The 21,907-nt window shown below is 37.2% G+C and overlaps 1 protein-coding gene across 1 annotated transcript in view; it reads left to right on the plus strand.

Annotated features, from left to right (window-relative positions):
• Nucleotides 1–21,907, plus strand: part of GABRA1 (gamma-aminobutyric acid type A receptor subunit alpha1) — a 53,767-nt gene that overhangs the window by 12,219 nt on the left and 19,641 nt on the right. Inside the window, exons 3-6 of the mRNA XM_059919606.1 lie at nt 3,568–3,635; nt 10,919–11,139; nt 14,142–14,224; nt 21,049–21,192. Coding sequence (XP_059775589.1) covers nt 3,568–3,635; nt 10,919–11,139; nt 14,142–14,224; nt 21,049–21,192 — 516 coding nt within the window. The remainder of the gene's footprint in view (nt 1–3,567; nt 3,636–10,918; nt 11,140–14,141; nt 14,225–21,048; nt 21,193–21,907) is intronic.

Consider the following 21,907-nt stretch of genomic DNA (forward strand, 5'->3'; position numbering starts at 1 on the left):
AGTTTTTCTGGAATTGGGAAAAAATAAGTTTCCTCAGCAATTGCCCTAGCTCTCAGCCAAAGCACATAGGTATGAGCTCATCTTCCATTTAAGCCTGGTACACCTGAAGAGCACTTGATTTCAAACCAACATTTCTTTGTCAAAAAAGCAAGTTAACCATGCCTCTATTTACAGTTTGGTTGAAGTTGATTCACAACAACCCTCTATCTTGAACCTTTGCACTCCAGATTATAAACTTTCTATCTTAAAGCAGAACGACTTCACATGCCACTCACGGACTCCCTGGTGAGCTGGAGTGAAAGACACACTTTGGTCAAAGGATCCTATTCCTTGTCTCTGAGACTGTACTCAACTGAGTGAGAATGTGGTTTGAGGATAATCATTAAGTATATATTTGAATAGAAAAAAATATGTAAGGGAATACATCAAGATATTAACAGTGGATTTATGTGGAAGGTGGTATTTCAGGGAATTTAAATTTTTAAAAATATTTTTCTGAAGTTTCTGAACTTATACTATGAACTTTTAAAATTTTTTATAAACAACATAATATGTTATATGGGCCTCATGCTTACCCTAAAGCTTTTGCAATGTTTTAGAGTAGCATTCCCAAGTAAGTTTGGGAAACACAGGGGTAGATGATGTTGACCACATTTATTTAAAACATGGTTTCTTAGAGACATTAGCATGCTAATGTCCAAGACAAATCTTTCGGAGGCATACGTAATAAGCAGAGTTTTACAGCAATGGAAACTTCTTGCTCCACTGCATACTTACTAACAGCTGATGACAAATCAAAGAAAACTGTTTGGATGTGTGACAAGGGAAATATATTAGAAGGGAAAATATAGAAAGTGAGTGTTCTCCTCTTCTGATTATCTTACCCCCACAAGTTAAAGATGGAATCATCTGCTAACAATCTAAAATCAGCAGAGGGAAATAGTCCATATATTTGGCAAGTGGATAGCTCACTTCTTCAGAGCATTTTATCATGCTAGATAAAACAGATTTGTGGTGTGTATGTGTCAATCACAATCTCCCAATTTGTCCCTCCCCCACCTTACCCCCTGGTAACCATAAGTTTGTTTTCTACATCTGTAACTCTATTTCTGTTTTGTAAATAAGTTTGTACCCTATTTTTTAGATTCCACATATAGGTGATATATGGTATTTGTCTTTTTCTGTCTGACTTACTTCACTCAGTATGACAATCTGTAGGTCCATCCATGTTGCTGCAAATGGCATTATTTCATTCTTTTCATGGCTGAGTAATATTCCATTGTATATATGTACCACATCTTCTTTATCCACTCCTCTATTGATGGGCATTTATGTTGCTTCCATGTCCTGGCTATTATAAATAGTGCTGCTATGAACATTGGGGTGCATGTATATTTTTGAATTATGGATTTCTCTGCTGGATCATATGGTAGCTCTATTTTTAGTTTTTTAAGGAACCTCCATACTGTTCTCCATAGTGGCTGTACCAATTTACATTCCCACCAACAGTGTAGGAGGGTTCCCTTTTCTTCACACCCTCTCCAGCATTTAAAAAAAAAAAAAGATTGGTTGCCCCTAAAACATCTGGTAAGCCAAGTTTTGTAAAGCTAGCTACCTTGGGGAGTTACCTTAAAGTGCAGAAATTATACCCTCCTCACACCCCTGAAATGGATAATAGTGATAAAGGAGTCCAAGAGAACCATCCCGCACCACCAAGCACTTGCAAGTGTGCAAACTGAGATTCGTGTATATTTCCCAAATGATTATGCATTTAATGACAGATCTCTGCCGTAAAAATAAAAATGAAAGAAAGGACATAATTTTAATTCCATAAGTGTCACTCAAATCTGTAAGATATTCACCATAAATCTTATAGTTTATAATCTGGAGAGAACCAAAACTCAAACTTGGGAACAAAATGAGGTTTTTTGCTTGATCTAGAAGGGGAAATCTTGAAAGAGAAAGATGAAAGTGAGCTCAATTAATAAGATAGATTCTAGCTTTTGTGACTAGATAGCATATATTTTCTTTTCATTATGGTTTTTAATTGAAAGTCATTCCTGACATTCTAATAAAGTGTGAGCTCTTGATGGAGTCTTAAGAAATAACAGATATTTAAACTAAGAAAAGAATCAGTCTAGTAAAAAATATATATATATGGAAAGAGAGTGTGCAGTAGAGAGATGTATACACTGGGGAAGTGACTGCTGGAAGGGGTGAGAAGGGGGACTGGTATGAGAGGCAAGTGGTTATTACAGCTGAGACTTATTGCTGACAGCTGCTCTTCTTAAGCGACGCAGTTGCTGCAGGATGTTGGATGTTAAAGCTGAGGCTGGAAATGAGTTCTAAAAACATATCTCTATTCTCTTTGTCTCAAACTACCTCCTCTATTTCGAAGCGTTAAACAGTAAACCCCACATAACTATTATGTCAGGGGGCTCATTTAAGCATTTTGGAGCCAGTCAAATTGTTGGGGGGGAAATGGCCTAAAAATATTAGATTGGTTATTGAGGCGACTATCTCCACCTCAAAATTATTATATCATTTGTTGAGCCAAATTTATATTGAAAGTATTAACTGTTTAAAAGTGAATTGCTAAGGGATAAAAGTTTTGATTTTCAAAAGAATTCTTATTGCATGTATTGGATCACCTTTTTAATGTCCTATACCAAAGATACAAATGTCCTGATAAATGAAAGGAATTGCTTAAAATACTGGACTGTTATATCTCAGAGCTAAAGTTGAAAATTACGGAGTCATCTTTTTTCATTTTCACCTCTTAACAAAGTGTTTCCTTTTATACAGGCAAAATTTTTTTCTTTTTTTTTTTTGGTGAGTGACTGTATTTCCTTGAAAATATCTGTGTTGAGTTGTCACCAAACTATAATACATATGTTTTATTGGTTGAAATATATGCCTCAGAGACCAATAACATAAAATCTCATTGAGCTTGAAATGGAATCTATTAAATGAACTTTTGCTGTACCGTAATATGTTCTTCTCATCCTCAAAACTGAAGAAACTTATATAGGTTGTCAGATTTTTTTTTCCCAGGGAGTAATTTGGATAATTAAGTTATGATTTAGTGCCAGAAAGCAATCATTTATAAAACATACCCTTGAGTCCTTAAACAGTTAATAAAGCTCACTACAGTACACTATATACTTCCCAAGAGTAGCCGAAGTACCTGGAGCATCTGGAGAGCTGTATAAGACTATTTAAGCTCAAACCATATCCATACGCTAACATATTTTTATTATAATATGAAATGGCTTGGTATCATTCAGGAAAGTGTGTCTATTCTTAAAGAATTCATTAAGCATCATCTGACCTCTCCATAAAATCTGTCTCCCAAAGTGGCATATTTAGGCTCCGTTTTTTCATTGAAAGATATTCACTGTGAAATTTCATGTGTAAGCAGTAAATTATCAGGACTACACAGTGGACTAATTTTAGAAATAGCTAATCAAAGCCTATAAATTTCCCATTTGGGTGTGAGTTTGCGGTGGTGAGATCTAATAAGGGCTGTTGATAGACATTCACTGTCCCAATTTCCTGCTTCATTAGAGCGTGTAACTGAAGTGAAGACTGACATCTTCGTCACCAGTTTCGGACCCGTTTCGGACCATGATATGGTAAGTGACTGCATTTTTGGTTTTTCTGGGGTATTTTCTAAATTTAACTTTTGAAAGAAAAAATATAGATTAGGTATTTAGGAAGCAGCTCGCGATGCCTTGGCTATATCTTTGTGTCTCTCTGTGTGCACAATATGTAACATGTAATACATATAATATTTATGTAATAGAAAATACCCATTTACTTTCCAGACCAGGCCTATTATGGTTATCAACCACTGCAGTCTTCTTTTGTTCCATCCCTGAAATTATTCCTTTGCCTTGGTTTATGTTCTGCGAGACAAGTACTGTGAATTACCTTATATTTTAGTTAGGAGGACATACTGATTGAAGGATGCTAGGTTTCTGGCTAGCCACAGCTATTATAAAACAGCCATAAACACTGCAATTGCTGAATTATTTTTGGTTAAAAAGGAGAAATGTGTTTAAAAGCTGAATGAATACTTGACCAGAATTAGACAGAGAATGAAATAACACCTGTGGGAAAGGTTCAGCTTCATTGCAAAAGGCAATCGTTAAATTATTACCAAGAGTGAGAATAAAATGAATACATACCTGTTCTCTCTTTTCCCAACCCAAATGAACTAACATGAATTTCTCTTCTGTCTGATGGGAGTTGGTAAATCCGTAGAGCTCTGCAGATATTGTATAATATTTCTGAACTCAGAACAGCCAAGCTCCTGTATAAGCAAAAAATCATAAAGAGGCCGTGAAGATACATCGTTATGGATATTTTGAAGATATATTAATTAAATACTATTTTTGAAATGCCTTTTTGTTGATACCACCTTAACATTAAAGTCTTCTGATTTCATAGTAGCTCAGATGATTCAGAATAAAAGTTACAGAAAATATCAATTTAGACCAGCATTTCCCAAAGGGTGGAAATTCACAGGGCACCCAGCTTGGCAGGGTTAAAGCTCTGACCAGCCCTGAGGTAAGGTAAACCGTTTAACTGCATTTAATCTAGTGTGTTCCAATCGTATTTGTCCAAAACCCTTTCCTTCAAGTGATACTTGTTGACAGTCTGTGAGTCATACATTGGGAAATGCTGGCTTAGGATAAGAGAGGTTATGAAATGCACCAACTGTACAAATTAGAGTCAGTGGAGCATATGAGAGACAGCAGAGTGCTAGGTAAGAAGACAGATCTCTGAACCAGAATGCCTGGGTTTATAATCCCAGCTCCTCCACTTATAAGAGTGTATCCTTGGGGAAGTTGCTTAATATGTCTCTGCCTCAGTTTCTTCAGATGTAAAATGGGAGTAATCATAATAATACTTCATGGGGTTATCACAAGTATTAAACAAATTAATACATGAAAAGCACTTAAAAATCATTGGCGTATCATGAGCACTCAACAAATGTCAGCCATTATTATTATGTAAGAAATAGAAATATAAAAGTTAGCCATAATTGTGGATTTATTCCTCTGGCAATTCATTTTGTCAGTGTGGTCAGTCTGTAGACCACATTTATTGAAATACTGTGTGATACAATTATTTTTGCTAGATTGATTGCGGTCTGAGGACCTATTGTGATTCTCCCATATTGGAACTCAGTCTTTCCACCACCCTATTCTCTCATGCTACTTTTCTAATCAAGAACATTTAATAGATCCTAGTCAAGTTTAAAGTCAAATTTAAACTCCTCTTCCTGTATCCCATACAATCCATACACGATTTACCACTAGACCTCACTTGTTCCCAATATTTACTATTTAGTCATTTACGTTAGTACTACTTTCTGTGAGGCATAACACTGGGGGTTAGCAGGATTGGCTCTAGGATTCAGGCTGGCTGAATTCAAATTCATCACTAACAGCAGCATGACCTTGGGCAAATCAGTTAAGGTTGTAAGGCTCAAAGTCTCTAAAGTGGGTATATTATTATAATTACCTATCCTTGTAAGACTGTTAGGAATTTTAAATGAGATATGTAAATAATGGTCTATTGATGGCGCTCAATAAATAGTAGCTATTATTATTTTGCCTCTGAACCCTTTATCATGCCATGCACTCTTTGTGGAAATTTCCTCTATTCTCCACCCATCTAAATTCTGTATTTCCACAAAAGCCCTAATCAGGACCCAAATGCTTGATGAAAACTTTTTTTTTAATTAATCCAATAACAAGTTAACTTTTCCTTTCTGCATTATAATCACATTTATTGACTGTAAAGTACAATTTAGCTTTTGCACACTGCTTTGTAAAGTTATTTATCTTACATAAATATCTTATTTTCCTAAAGTGATGCCAAAAAACATAAAGGCACTCTTGTTTTGCATCCCTCACAGTAACAGTGCATTGCTGTTTTACAGTAAGTGTTGAATTTCTACTTATTTGGTGAAAGGCTTAGGAGTCTATATTATCTTTTAAAAATTAAGGTCTTCTGAAACTCAGTAAATAACACCCTCTTTCTTACCTGAATCCTGAACCTTTTGAGAAATAAGGCCACAGTGTAAGGGATATGGAAAATGAGAATATCATCTTTATTACTAATAATGATGGTATTGCAAAAGGTGGCTCATATCTGCAGACAAGTGAGTTTCCAGAGTGTAAACACCAGTCAGATTAACCCACCCCATCAGCAGGCAGTGTTGGCTTCCCTCTGCGAGGGTGTAGACTGTCCATGTAAAACTTCTAGCATAGAGGAACACAGCTGCATTTGTGAGCCTAATGGACAGCCAGCATCCAAAATGCAGAAGACAAGAGGAAGAGGCTGAGATAGGCAAGATTGATTTCTCCTTCCAAATTCTCCTGTCAAATTAAATTATTCCTCCTCTCTCCCCTCCCCAAATAGAAGAGTGTGAGATAAAGGAGAACTTTCGGAAGTTTTACACTGGTGAAGCTCTCTTCTCATAGATGGAAACACTGAGAGAGGGGATGAAGCATTACAAAGAGCACATACTGATAATGATATTACTCCTAATAATAATAATAAATAACTTTTCTCTCTCTATCTCTGGCACCTAGCATGATGTCTCACAAAGAGTAGATGCTTGATAGAAGTTGTTAGGGACAGTGCCCAAATAAAGCCACATGCAATCAAAAAGTTTTCTCTTAAAAATATTTGGCATACCTTTGAGTTATTGGTTCAGATTAAGTATGATCTTAGGAACCAATGATGTCTTTTGTCTTAGAGAAAAGATGCACTCTAGGATTTTGGATACACCATTAACCCTAAGATTATCATGAATTACTTTTTATTTACGGCCTTTGATCAAATATCAGGTAGGAAGAAGGGAACAGAGTCTAAACCAGTGATACTGTTTTGCCTAAAACTCTTGAACAAGACAATATTTGAATTGTTCTATCAAGGGATCAAATTAGCCATAGGTCTGCAACTGGTTTCCTAAGTGACAAGCAGAAACTGTACCTTACCACTTTGAGAAGATTAATCATTTAAACTACATTACTGGGGAATTATCCGTAAGAAAGAGCAGTACGATTTAGAGGCTATCAAAATTAAAAGGCAGAATGACAAAGCTATTTTTCAAGACATGAAATGTAGTTTTTAAACTGAGTGCTAATAAAATATCTAATTAATAATAATAACCATAACAACATTCAACACTATTGAATGCTTACAATATGTTAGGCACTGTGCTAAGGGTTTTATTGATCATATTTCTTCTAATCCTCCTGCCAACATTTTAGCTAAGTGTTATTATTACCCACATTTTCCAGAGGAGAAAAGTGACCCAGCTAGGTAGCAACTTGAACTCGCCTTGTCCGTCCTTAGAGACTCCACAGCTCCCAAGGCATTTGACTTTATCTGGAATAGAAAACAAAATTAGGACAACTCCTTAACTTTATTTTAAAAACCATTAATTGGCAATCAAACCTCACATTCCCAGGGCACTAGGTTCTGACAGAAATATCCAGGCAGCACAGTCATACAGCCCTGTTTTCCATAGCGCTTAAAATGTATTAAATCAAAGCACACACAGACGGTAATAAATGGTGCAAGCGGGAACGCTTCAGTACAATATTTATTTAGGAATATAACGGATGTTTTGTCCCAGTCTTCAGAAAAAGGCTCATATTCTCTAGGGTCCTACTCTATTGAACAGGGTAACTTGGAGAGAATTTTCACTCAAGTGGTGTGGGCTAGAACACTGAACCCTGAACAAAGTGTTCACCAGAGCTTCTTATTTGTTCAGGCACTTTTCTGTGGAGTCTTCTGTTTTGCCTTCTTCTTTTGTTTTGCTTAGTTATGACCACTTTCTCACTTTCTTCAGGTTTTCTGTCCTACCAGCCTTCCAAAGAAATAGCACTTTTTCCATTCCCAGCTACCTAGAAATCTAATATAAATTTGTGTTGATAAAAAAAAAAAAAAAAGGGAGACAATAACTTTTAATGTTTACTGAGAACTTCTGTGCTCTAGACTAGGGGTCCCCAACCCCCGGGCAGCGGACCGATACCAGTCCGCGGCCTGTTAGGAACTAGGCCGCACAGCAGGAGGTGAGCAGCGGGCAAGCGAGCGAAACTTCATCTGCCACTCCCCATCGCTCCCATTCCCGCCTGAACCATCGCTTGCATTACCGCCTAAACTATCCCCCTGCCCCTCACCCGCCATGGTCCGTGGAAAAATTGTCTTCCACGAAACCGGTCCCTGGGTGCCAAAAAGTTTGGAGACCGCTGCTCTAGACATCTTGTAAGCTGTTCACTTGTGTTGACATTTCTCACAACAGGAAAGTGAAATAAGTATTTCCATGATCCCCACTTTATAAATTGGCAACTAGGGCATTAGAGAAAATAAGAAAATGACCTAAGGCCATTCATCTGGCAGAGGGACGATTCAGTTCTGGTTAGCAGACTTAGAATTTACATTTGTAACCATTATGCTCTGGCTCTACCCTCTCCTTCTTGTTCCAGCTTCCTAAAGAACGGGCTCTGGCCCATCTTGGTCTAATGAATTTCGACCATGGGGAGAGGTCACACTATACAAGGAACTGCTGGGAGCTGCATGCTGCTACCATGGCAATATTGCAGGGGCCATTCTCAGAATATGGGAGACCAAATACACTCTTTTTTAGGCAAGAGGTGATCATGATCAACTGCTTTATATCAGTTTTCATTTCCACTTCTAACAGAGGAAATCATGGAAATGGAAGCTAATCTAGTTAATTTTGCCCCTTGTACTTGTGTATGTGTGTGTGTGCACATGCATGCTTGTGTAACTAGGACAGTATTCGAAAAGAGAGCATCTTAAATGAATTTGGGGATTTCATTGTCCACCATTATCACAGGTAAATAAAGCTAGCTGTAAATATGATAAACTTGTAAACCTTAGGACCTTGGCAAGTTTTGACATAAGTTTTTGGAATCTTTGCCTTTGGGATATATCTTGTCAAACACTTGATGATAAATATATTTTAAGTTTATTTTATATGTAACATTTATTTTATATTCAAAAATCTCCTTGGAGCAAGCAACAAGGGAACAAATGTTTCAGATTCATGGGAATATGGTCAGTTTAGACATCCTTGGAACCTTGGTTTACGAGAGACTGTTGTCTCCACTGCTGACCAGGCTAAAGTTGTTCAGTTGGATAAACTATAGAGCGCTGATTCCTGAGTAACAGAAATAGCATCATTATCATAGCCCTATCTCAGAAGCTTCTCTACTGTCCAGAGAAGAGAACATGCACAGCCCAGAGTAAACCCATCCGCTCTGCTTCCCTAGCAAGCACTGCTACTCTGGATCTTTTCCTGATAAAATCCACAGGCACTCCCCTCATTTCTCTCCTCATGGAAAATACTATTCTAAACCCATTTTACTCCTCCACAAGTTTTTCCTATAGCTTCCAAGTCCAAACAGTTTCTCCCTCTGCCGAATTTAACAGATGCATAATAAATGTTTCTAAGTAAATTCCTGTGCCAGGTATCCCAGTGCCTCTCATCTGACACTTCCAGACAGAAAAAACAAACAAAGTAACTTCTCTTGCCTGCAAAGATAGACTGGTGTCCTGTTACACTTTTTTGTTTCTATCTCAATTGCAATTACCACTACGCCTGGTACATTACAGACTAACCAATAATAATTCTTAGTTACCTGATCAGTAAGGGCTCATCAATGTCAAATGTGTGCTTTGAAAATCTTCATTCAGTCTTTACCCAAACTTGCATTAACCCTGGGAAAGAGACAGGTAGTAAAATTCGTGCACAAAAAGTCTGAACACAGACACTATTGTGCATGTGCTAAAGACGATGTGTATAAAAGATTTTAAAAAACAGCTTTCTGATGCATCAGGGTTCAGGGGATTAAGAAAACGGAGCATGATGTTTTCAAGTTAGTCTTCCTTCCAGTTTGGAGCATTCTAAGATTAATGGAGAATGTGGTAATCTTTATTTCAAACCACTGACTTCCAATTTTAGTGTCAGTGTAGCAAGTCCTGCAAGGAAGATGGATATTATTACCCCTTTCAATTTTAGGAGCTGGTAAATCACATTGCTTGTTTTCAGATTAGCAGATGTTTGTCTCTGGGTCTTGCCATGAGGAATGCTGTGCTTATTCAAATAAATAGATTCCCTGGCTGTGAATGATGATGAGCTTCACACATTTCTCCTGTGTCTCATACACACACACATATATATATATATATACTCACAAACACACACTCACACACACCCGCGTATTCTGCATTCTTTTCTTTTTTTCTTGGAAAGTATGCAAATTACCAGTGAAACAATTTCTTATTTTCATAATCTTCTTCACTGTGTAGAATTGAAAATCTATATACATTATTTGTGGAAAAAAATGTTCACTTAGCCAAAAAGAAGATGGGATTATCACATCCACATTAGCACCATGGATGTCTTGGGACTGGGTGTGGGGTTTTCAGACTGTGAGAGGGCCCCCACAAATGCTTTATTTTTATAACTACAATTGCCTAACTTAAACATTTTCCTGTATGTAATAATCTGTAACATGAGTTTTGTTTTCACTTGCAATATATTTTATCTCTTCGAGTACTGATGTGGTGGAGGTGGTGGTGGGAATAGGGTGCTAGTTTCCTTTCACATGTCTGAGGAGATACTCAGCAGAAGTTTTCTCACCAAAAAGTAATTCAGGCATTTAGATATGTTTAAAGTGATTATGTCAACCAACGATTCACCTGATACCATTATGTACAGGCCCCCAGAAGTTTACTTCTAGGAACATCATCTAGGTCAAAATTTTGCTTCTAAAGTTGCAAAAATTATGCATCGTCTGTGTAAGCCATTTGCATTGCAAAATACAGCACCGTGAACTCTTTGCCATTTTCCAAAATTACCTAGGAATATACAATAGATGTATTCTTCCGTCAAAGCTGGAAGGATGAAAGGTTAAAATTTAAAGGACCCATGACGGTACTCCGGTTAAATAACCTAATGGCAAGTAAAATCTGGACTCCGGATACCTTTTTCCACAATGGAAAGAAATCAGTGGCACACAACATGACCATGCCCAACAAGCTCCTACGGATCACGGAGGATGGGACCTTGTTGTACACCATGAGGTAAGGATGACTGTGCTTCCATTCGTGAATTTTCTAGACCTTCTCTGCCATGTGTAGGCAATCATCAAGCTGATGGGCCATTGTAGAGCATCTGGTTTCCTGTTTTCCCTGGTTTTCAACTTTAATAATTACTCTACTATGAAAACTAAACTGGCTGAAATATTATGCAAGTATTAAAGTGTTAAGTAAAATGATTAGACAAAGTGAAAAAAAATGTTTACAATGTATAAGTAATGCAATATATATATATATATATATATATATATATATATATATATATCTCCAATATGTTCTAATTCAATAGAGGAACTTCTCCCTACTATTAACCTCGTGGATTCCTGCATTCCAGTAAGGTCTAGATTAAATTTCTAGAAGCTATCTCATGGTATATATCTGAAAATGTTTCTATTTAAAAAGGAGAAAAAACCCAGAACATAGAAAAAGTTCAAAATTTTTAAACATAAATTCATGTGGAAGTATACATTTTGAGGAAGTATATTAATTCACAATGATGTTAACTAGACTGAGAGTATAAATATTCTTAATTTTGCTTAAGTTGAAGACTACATATATATTTTTGCTCCATAAACATTTCCCCCATTTTGAGATTACTGTAAGCCCAGAATCTGGATACCAATCATTCATTTATGGATGAATGAAAGAAACATGAATTGAATAAAGGTTTGAATATTTTTAGAAAAAAAGTTGTTTAAAAATATTCCTAATTTATGAGAAATTAAGAATTATCCACGACTTGGGACTTCCCTGGTGGTCCAGTGGTAGAGAATCCGCCTTCCAATGCAGCGGACATGGGTTCGATCCCTGGTCGGAGAACTAACATCCCACATGCTGCAGGGCAACTAAACCCGTGCGCCACAACTACTGAGCTCGCGCACCTCAGCTAGAGAGCCTGTGTGTCGCAAACTACAGAGCCCGCACGCCGCAACTAGAGAGAAGCCCACGGACCGCAGCGAAAGATCCCACATGCCGCAACGAAGATCCTGTGTACCACAACTAAGACCTGACACGGCCAAAATATAAAATAAATAAATAAAATAAATATTGAAAAAAATTATGTAGGACTCATTCTGAAGAGCAGTTTTTTCATATCCAGATGACTTGTTGGAATGTTGTTTTTGTAGATCTGGCCAGCATTTGGTAATTTAGACCATCCAATTATTCCTTTGTTATGAAAAGGTAATGAAGGCAACCCCCAGACTTGGTGGATTGTGTTTCGAGTGGGCGTAGAGTGATATTTTGACTTTGGAGAAAGCTGCCAGAATTCCTAGCTTTTTATACCCAAATGAAAGAAAAACTGCTTTAAGGGCCACTTTAGATAGATGTTGGACTCAACTAGTAAAAGTGTAATAGGACTGAAAGAATGAAAAATCCAGGAAAGAGAGAAAGCAGAGGATCAGTGGACAGATGTGTTGAGAACGTTCCAGATCATCTAAGCAGGATTTATTTATATTTGAAATTTGAAATATTCTCCCCTTGTAAAATAACCTACACTTGTTTTTGAGCCTAAATCTAGTATCCTTCCTGCCAGCTGGTAATTATCTAAGGAGGGATTTGTGTATACTGAAAAGTTTATCAGTTAATAGTTCCTGATATATGTAATATTCTTCATCAGTAACTAACCTATATCCCCCTTCTCCTACATTTCTCATCACCTTTGCTAATGTGTTACCACTTCCCTGAATAGTTTGACTTAAGTATATGAGTTTAATCATTAATTTACACATTTCATATTTACTTTAATTAATATTGTAATCACTTCATGATTTTGTTATAAAGCCATCTTGCCACATTAGAGTTACTTAATAGTATGGGTAAATATATTTTCTGAAAATTATGTGAGGAATTTGGGTGTAAATTCTCCATAGTTCCACCAAATGAGATCAAATATATTCCAGTGAATTCCTTTCTTGACTACCCTTTTTAAAACATAAATAGAATTCACATTCCCATTCCCATAACATAGGGACTAAAAAGAAGCTCAGCAGAGTCCTGGCTTCAATTAGGCAGTAGATTTGTAGGTAAAACTAAATGGTTGGAATATAGTGAAATCACTTATAAAGGAGACTTTAAGCGAATGTCAGCTTCACAGAACCTGAGGACAGTTCCTCCCTTACCTACTCCTTTGCTGTCTTATGCATTTGGTGCTATATTAGGGAAGGAGGTGGGGAGAGATGCACTTAGGAATGGAGAAATTTGCCTCTCTTCCTTGTTATCCATGTCTTCTCAACCAAGGGTGAATTAGTATTATTGCAAGTATTTATTTGCTTACATCCCATTTTATTCTCAAAGGATTTGCTCTGGTAGGTGGATTAGTTGATGATGCCTATTTTGGAAAACTTGGGCAATGCTTGCCCATCATACGAAATCAGGTGTCACCTATTTTCTCAAAACAGACCAAAAAATGGATAGAATCCAGTCATTGTTGTAAATAATTCTTTTTATTTTTTATTTTATTTTTAAAAATTTATTTATTTATTTTTGGCTGCATTGGGTCTTCGTTGCTGCGCACAGGCTTTCTCTTGTCGCGGTGAGCGGGGTCTACTCTTCATTGTGGTGCTGAGGCTTCTCATTGTGGTGGCTTGTCTTTGTTGCAGAGCATGGGCTCTAGGTGCGCGGGCTTCAGTAGTCGTGGCTCATGGGCTCCGTAGGTGTGGCTCGTGGGCTCTAGAGCGCAGGCTCAGTACTTGTGGTGCACGGGCTTAGTTGCTCCGCGGCATGTGGGATCTTCCCGGACCAGGGCTCGAACCCATATCCCCTGCATTGGCAGGTGGATTCTTAACCACTGCACCACCAGGGAAGTCCAATAATTCTTTTTAGATCGTTTGATTATTAACAGCTCGGTATAGCATTGCCATTTGTGTTTGTCTCTCCTGCTTTCTTAATATATTTGCTATAGTTAATAACATCCCACTTGTATTTATCAGAAAGTATCTAATCTATAGGACTTTTGTCTGTATCCCATATTTCCCTTAATCGATAAGGCTGACCGTGAGAGCTGAATGTCCAATGCATTTGGAGGATTTCCCTATGGATGCCCATGCTTGCCCACTAAAATTTGGGAGCTGTGAGTAAATTTATTTTATTTTTATTTTTATGAGAGGCATGTCTTTAAGCAAGAAACCTCCAGTTAGTTATGAATGTTCAAGAGACAGATAAAGAACATCAAGAAAGTTTAAACAGTGATTTACTGCAAGTGCTTTCTATAAGTAATAATCTTTTACTTCACTTTTTAATATTTTTTTTAGGAAGGGGTTATTCCCTATCTGTTGAACTAGAAAGAATGGATTTAACTATTTAGTGGAAAAATTCTATTTTTGTTCAAGTAGTATTCATAAAAAACCAAATGGAGTATGAATGCTTATACCTCATAGATAATATCTTCTTTCCAATAAATGGAGATCACTGTGTTTATTTTATATCATTACTGACATTTGTTTGTTCTTAAGAATAATTTGACTTGTTGATCAAATGGAAATATTGGTAGGTGGCAAAGGACAATAATTAGGTTTTCTTAATAATGAAGCCTACACCCAAAGATGATGCTAGAAAAGAATTTACTCTAATTATTGTCTTAAAACAGTTCTAGATATATTTGAGTATCTCATGAAGTTCATGTATATATTAATGCTTTTGAAGCTATCTTAGAAATCACCTTTATGATAACTTCCAGGGTTTCTGCTACTTGAAAATATGCAGGCACACACGTTAGAGGAGCCCAGAGAACAGTGGTCAGCAGAGTTAGGTTCTCTTGTCTTCCTCTACTTTTCTGCTTTTGATTACTGTGCATGCATAAAGTGAGGAGGAATAATGTATTCCTGGTTTCCTGCAGGGGAGTTACGTATAAGGACTGAGTCAACCTCTGGACTAACCTAACCAGCTTTCTGTTCTCACTAGACACGCAATCTGAGCAACTATTTTGGTGAAGGTATGATTCACAGAAGAAAAATAGTGGTAGTGTAGGAAGGCAGCAAGCAAAGAAAATAGCAAAGGGCCTTCGGGTCCCTAGCAGCGCTAGTCATGGAAAGACAACTTTCTCTATTTATAAATCTCATTCTATACTGAAACCCAAGGGTAAACTACTTTTAAAAATGTCAGCTAAACAGGCCTTTGATGATAACTCCCTCCTCTCCATTTTTTTTCCCCAATTTAACGTATGTTCTATGCCATGAACTATTATTTTTTTTCTGATTACCAGTTCCATTTTTAACAATAATATTATGTATTATGTGTTACTTGTATGCCAGGCAGTGTACTAAATATTTGTATATGCATCAGCTCATCTAATCCACAAAATAATCTTATAGTTAGGGATATCATACATCATAGTTTGCCTGAAACAGTACTGATTCATGCCTAAAATCTTGGTATAACTAATAGTGCCTCCTTTTGGCTTCAAAAATATCTTGTTTTAGACAATTAATTTTATGTTTAGTATATTAGTTAGCTCACTCACTTTTAAGCAGTGAGTATAGCTTAAAAAAGAGGAGTTTATATTTTTATATAAGATATATGAAGGTAAGTGATGGTTAATTGCTGGTTAGTTCAGCATCTTAACAAGGATGCTGTCTTAAGATGTCCTTAGAAGTTCTTCCTGATGACAGAATGTTTGTTGCAACTCCAGCCATTGCCTCTGCTTTCAAGATGAAGAGGAATAGTGGGAAAAGAAGAAAAGAGTAGTGCCTGTGTCAAAAAAGTAAAATCTTTCCCTAAAATCCTAACAGGTATCTTCTCACATCTTATTAATTAAAGTTGTGTCACATGACCAATGCTAACTGCAAAGGAGGCTGGGGAAAAATATTTTTAACTAGGCACATTGTCTTCCTGAAGAAAATGGACAGTGAGGAGAAAACAAATAATGTCTCATATAAGAAAACTGAAATTTAAAGAAAAACATGTAAGCTGTTTTCCACCTCAGAGCCTTTGCACATGCTCTTTTCTCTGCCTGGGTTACTCTCCCCTTGGTTCTTAGCAGAGCTGGTTTTATTTTTTAAATATAGGATTTTTATTTATTTATTTTTTTGGCCATGCCTCGCAGCTTGTGGGATCTTAGTTCCCCAACCAGGGATTGAACCCTGGCCCTCGGCACTGAAAGTGCCGAGTCCTAACCACTGGACCGCCAGGGAATTCCCCGTGCCTGGTTTTATTTATCCCCTACATCTCAGCATAAATATCGGTTCCGAGGGCCTTCCTTGAAGCCCTTATCAAAATTGTAGGTGCTCCCATCAGTCTTCTTGATCACAATACACATTTATTTTATACTATTTATCACAGAAATAATTATTAGTTTTGTTAACAGTGTTATTGTCTGGAGACTGTAAACTCCATGACAGCAGAATCTATTTTGTTCTACATTTCCTAGCACAGAGCCTAATACAATGTAGGCACTCAATAAATATTTATTGAATGGATAAAGATGATAATAATCAGGTTTTAAATGCCCCTTCAGTGTTTAAGCCTCAGAAATGATGGCCTCAGAAAAGAGGGTTTAAGGACTGTGGGGAATGAAACCTCAACATCAAAGACTTAATATTGAAGGACAGGCTCAGAAGGCACATGCTCAGTGGAAGGGAACACCATGGCGAATTACTGTTGCCTGCCAGTGGCATGGGAAGATGCAGCAGTGGTCCATTTATTGTACAGTCATTTCTCAAACGTGGCCTAACTAGTGTATTTCAGAGATAAAGAAACTGAGGCAAAAGTGAGATAAAAATGCTTTGACCCAACTTTTAAAGCAAACACCTTGCCACAGTATCAGAGAGAATAAGGAAAACATAAGCATGATGATTTTGCAATAATTTAGTAAAGCACTATGTAATAAATGTTTATGAGGTACGGAAGCAACTTCATCCATATGTTGATAAGAACCAAACCTGGAAAAGCAGATGTTTTCCTTACCACTCGCCATTAGATTCTGATTGTCAGTGCTATGTTATACTTTCTGCTTGTTAGGGATAACACCCTCTGTATAAGGCCAGATAACTCAAACACAGTATGCATAAGGCAGCTGACATCTTTTAACTGCTTTCTGAGGAATTTACAAAATAAGGCTTTGATTCTAGAAGAAGAGATTCAGACTATATTCTGACAATAAGATCTAGGCAAGTGCTAGATGTAGTCAGGATTTAATAAATGATCATTTCCTGACTGATTATCAAGCAGTGTCTTATAAACAAGGAAAAAGGGATAAATAGAGATGTAAACAATGAGTAATCTCTACCTTCACAACAATAGCATATTTATAGTAGATTTCATACACAATGGAGTTTCTAAGAAATTGCAAGAAATGAGACACTGAATTATATTAAATGAGAAATCGATGGTAACACATTTTTCTTTTCCCTCTACAAGTAAATTAGCAGCCCATTGGCAACACATGACAAGGTATAAAAGATAGGGTCCAGGCACTGTTGCTAATGACAGTGTGATAAAGTGGCAAGAATTCTAATTTGTTATGAAATGACACAAGATCTAGAATTGGTTTCATCAATAGTTACATGACCACCAGTTATCTTTGCTTGGCTTTTGAGCATATATTAGAGAGTCTTTGCCTAGAAAATTCTTACTAACAGCAGTGGAATAGAATGAATGGCATTCTATGTTCTTATCTTGGTTTTCCCACTAAGTAACTATGCACCCTTAAACAAGTCATTTAATGTACCTGTGCCCCAGCTTGCCACTTGTAAAATGAAATAAACTATGTGACTCTAAAAGTTCTTCCACATTAACATTCAGTGATTCCAGGTCACCATAAACCCAGTATGTCCTCTTTGGTAAGACCCTTCCACTTGACAAACAAGGGTTTATCATGACCAGAAAAACATTTTACTGAATATAGGTACCTACAAATTTTAAGTGATATGGTTCTTTTCAAATGTGTGCTCTGGCCTCTCCAAAGGGATTTTCTTTTTTAATAAATAAAGTTTTAGACCCTCCTAACAAATGCAGTCATGCCACTATATACAATTCTGAAATGCTTAGTTTTGTTTGTTTGTTTTTTTTTTAAGTCAATGAGTTGTGTTAAGTCAGTGGGAGAAATCCTTTCACAATGTATATGTATAATAAATCCTCACGTTGTATACTTTAAATATCTTACAGTTTTGTTAATTATACCTCAATAAAGCTGAAAATAAATTAATAAAAGATTACTGCAGTTAAAAAAATTTCATTGAGGACCACCACAATAAAATAAAAAAGGCAATGATGATAAACTCTAAAATTATCCACTGTCACTCTTACATGTTTCTGAAAGAAGCCATAACCACTAAATTAATTCCTAGTATATTCTCTCAAACTTCTGAAAAAATTTGTTGAAAAAGCTATCTGACTGTAAGTTGGTTCAGGAATGATGCTGGAGCAGACAGGATACCCACATAAAATCTGGGGAATACTAGCTACATTTTTCTGCATCAATCACCCAGAAACAAGTGGTCACTCTAAAGAGAATGTGGTTCAGAGAATGAGGGGCACGGGCTCACATCTGGTTTTAGGCAGCCTGATGTTTGTGTGAAAAGGCCACCATTATTTTACATCTCATAGTATTGTAGCTTGGACAAATACAGATTTGGACAAAGTACCCAAGCCAGGTTACCATGGGGTGAGGGTTGTGTTGAGCAGGGACTCATTATGACTTCTGAGCCACAGGCATGTTTGCCTTTGAGGGCCGTTCCTCCAAACATATATATTAAAAATGTATTTTAATTTTTATTTTCTCTTTTAAATTTTTATATTTTATGATGATGTTAATAAAAAGTTGGATTATATTCATTTTTCCTTCTGATTTTAAAAGAAAGTGAAACATGTCTGTGCCTCCTAAAAGCATTGTAGGCCCCAGGTACGGAGCCTACTGTCCCTAATGGAGAAGTTGGCCAAGGGGTAAAGCTTTCACCATAGGGCTAACTTTTGCTATCATATCTCCCACTCAGAAGCCCTGGAAATTGTTTTTGCTGATGCAACATCCCTTCCATGTTTCTCTCTCTACATCTAAACAGAGGAGAATAGGTACCATCATTACAACCTAAATGACATGGGTGTTCTGTGACTAGAGATCACAAAAGCTATGGAATTCCTTCTCTTTCTCCTTCTCTGTCTCTCTCACTCTGTACATCTCCTCTTCTAACCTTCCTGAATTAAAGATCAGGATTATGACCTAACCTCTCCTATAGGAGGATGACTAGGTTAAAGTGTTACATGACAAATAAGAATGATTGAGAAGTGGAAAGAGCTATATGGTACTCCTCCTCCTCCTCTTCCTCATCATCATGATAGCAAATATCTATGAGAAGGATAATTAATTAAAAAGAAAGTAAAATCACACTTTCTTTAAAAATGGAGGTATCACCTCACACCAGTCAGAATGGCCATCAACTAAAAATCTACAAACAATAAATGCTGGAGAGGGTGTGGAGAAAAGGGAACCCTCTTGCACTGTTGGTGGGAATGTAAATTGATACAGCCACTATGGAGAACAGTATGGAAGTTCCTTAAAAAACTAAAAATAGAACTACCATATGACCCAGCAATCCCACTCCTGGGCATATACCCTGAGAAAACCATAATTCAAAAAGAGTCATGTACCACAGTGTTCTTTGCAACACTATTTACAGTAGCCAGGACATCGAAGCAACCTAAGTATCCATCGACAGATGAATGGATAAAGAAGATGTGGCACATATATACAATGGAATATTACTCAGCCATAAAAAGAAACGAAATTGAGTTATTTGTAGTGAGGTGGATGGACCTAGAGTCTGTCATACAGAGTGAAGTCAGAAAGAGAAACCAACAAATACCGTATGCTAACACATATATATGGAATCAAAAAAAAAATGGTTCTGAAGAACCTAGGGGCAGGACAGGAATAAAGATGCAGATGTAGAGAATGGACTTGAGGACATGGGGAGGGGGAAGGGTAAGCTGGGACGAAGCGAGAGAGTGGCATGGACATATATACACTACCAAATGTAAAATCGAGAGCTAGTGGGAAGCAGCCACATAGCACAGGGAGATCAGCTCGGTGCTTTGTGACCACCTAGAGGGGTGGGATAGGGAGGGTGGGAGGGAAACGCAAGAGGGAGGAGATATGGGGATATATGTATATGTATAGCTGATTCACTTTGTTATAAAGCAGAAACTAACACACCATTGTAAAGCAATTATATTCCAATAAAGATGTTAAAAAAAAAAAAGGATGCTTAGTAAAATTTCCAGTGTTATCACATTTATCATGACCTTCCCCTGGCCTGATATAATCTGGACCCAGGCTACTGCCTCTAACCTCATTTCAACTCTTCATTCTGGCCACATTGGTCTTCTTGTTCTTCGTTAAATATGTCAAGCTTTTACCTGCCCTGGAGGAAGAAACTTGTTAGCTCATCTATCCAGCGTACTCTTCCCCAAGACTTACATGGCTCCCTCTCACATTTCTGTCATGTATTTGTATAAATATCATTTGCTCAGTGAACCTCTTTGAGTCCCTTACCTAGAATAGGCCCCATCCCCTTCATTCTCTATTCTCATATCTGTTGTATATGGCTTTACTGCATTTAACACTACTTGAATTATGTATTCATTAGCTTCTCTGCTTTTGTCCCCACTACTGCAATGCATGTTCCACAAGATCAGGTGTTTGTTATGTTCACTGCTGTATCCTCAGCAAAGTACTTAGTCCTTTGTAGATGCTTAAATACCATTTGTTATGAGTGAACAGATAACTGAATGAATCAGGAAAATGTGTCTCAGTTTTCCTAAACTAAGGGATATGGGCTCTCCTTTCCTAGGCTGACCTCTGGAACCATGTGTTAGAAAATATGAAACTGATAGAACACACCAACTAACTAGGAGAAGCAAAGTGGCAAAACACATGGACCATCTTCCATTCTTTCCTTTTAGATGCTTACACGAGAGCGGAAGTTGTTTATGAGTGGACCAGAGAGCCAGCACGCTCAGTGGTTGTAGCAGAAGATGGGTCACGCCTAAACCAGTACGATCTTCTTGGACAAACAGTAGACTCTGGGATTGTTCAGTCTAGCACAGGTAAGTGCCATTTAGTTACTTTAGATAGGGGAGAAGGACCAGAAGAAGTTTTTGTAAGAATGTGCAAATTCAGTTTAGTCCTTCAATGACACAAGTAGAGAGAGTGAAAACTGCACTAAACTGGGAAACAGTTGGACTGGGAGCTAGTGTAAACTCTATAGACCCATGACCCTGAATTTGACATTTAATGCCTTTTGGTCTCTGGGGGGTTTTGTTGTTGTTGTTGTTTGTTTGTTTACAAAATGAAGAAGTAGTTCCATGTGATCAGGGTAGCATTGTATTTAGACATGTGAACTTCTGGAGAAGAATATATGGGTTAAATCCTTATTCCTCCAGCTTGCCAGTTAATTGTGGTCACCTCACAGCGTTGTTGGAAGGAATGAACTAAATCCATGAAGAGTAATCATCACACTTCCTGGCACATAGAAAACTCTTAATAAATGTTAGCTATTAATATCATCTAGGCCCCATTTATTGTCATGATTCAATAAATCTTGGTAAATTTCTAGCGGCAATCATTACACATAGGATACCAAAAAGCCTTTTTTTCCCCACAAATCCATTTGTAACTCTAGCCAAGGATCTTCCACAGCTAAAATCTACACTGATCACTCCATACTGGAATTAAAAGTAGATGGACCACCATCCTTCTTGGTACTGTAACTGTTTTACCAATGAAATACTCAGAATTAGATCAGATACTATCAAGCAGCTG

This window comes from Balaenoptera ricei, chromosome 3 (assembly GCF_028023285.1).
Source record: "Balaenoptera ricei isolate mBalRic1 chromosome 3, mBalRic1.hap2, whole genome shotgun sequence".
Classification (NCBI taxonomy): Eukaryota; Metazoa; Chordata; class Mammalia; order Artiodactyla; family Balaenopteridae; genus Balaenoptera; species Balaenoptera ricei.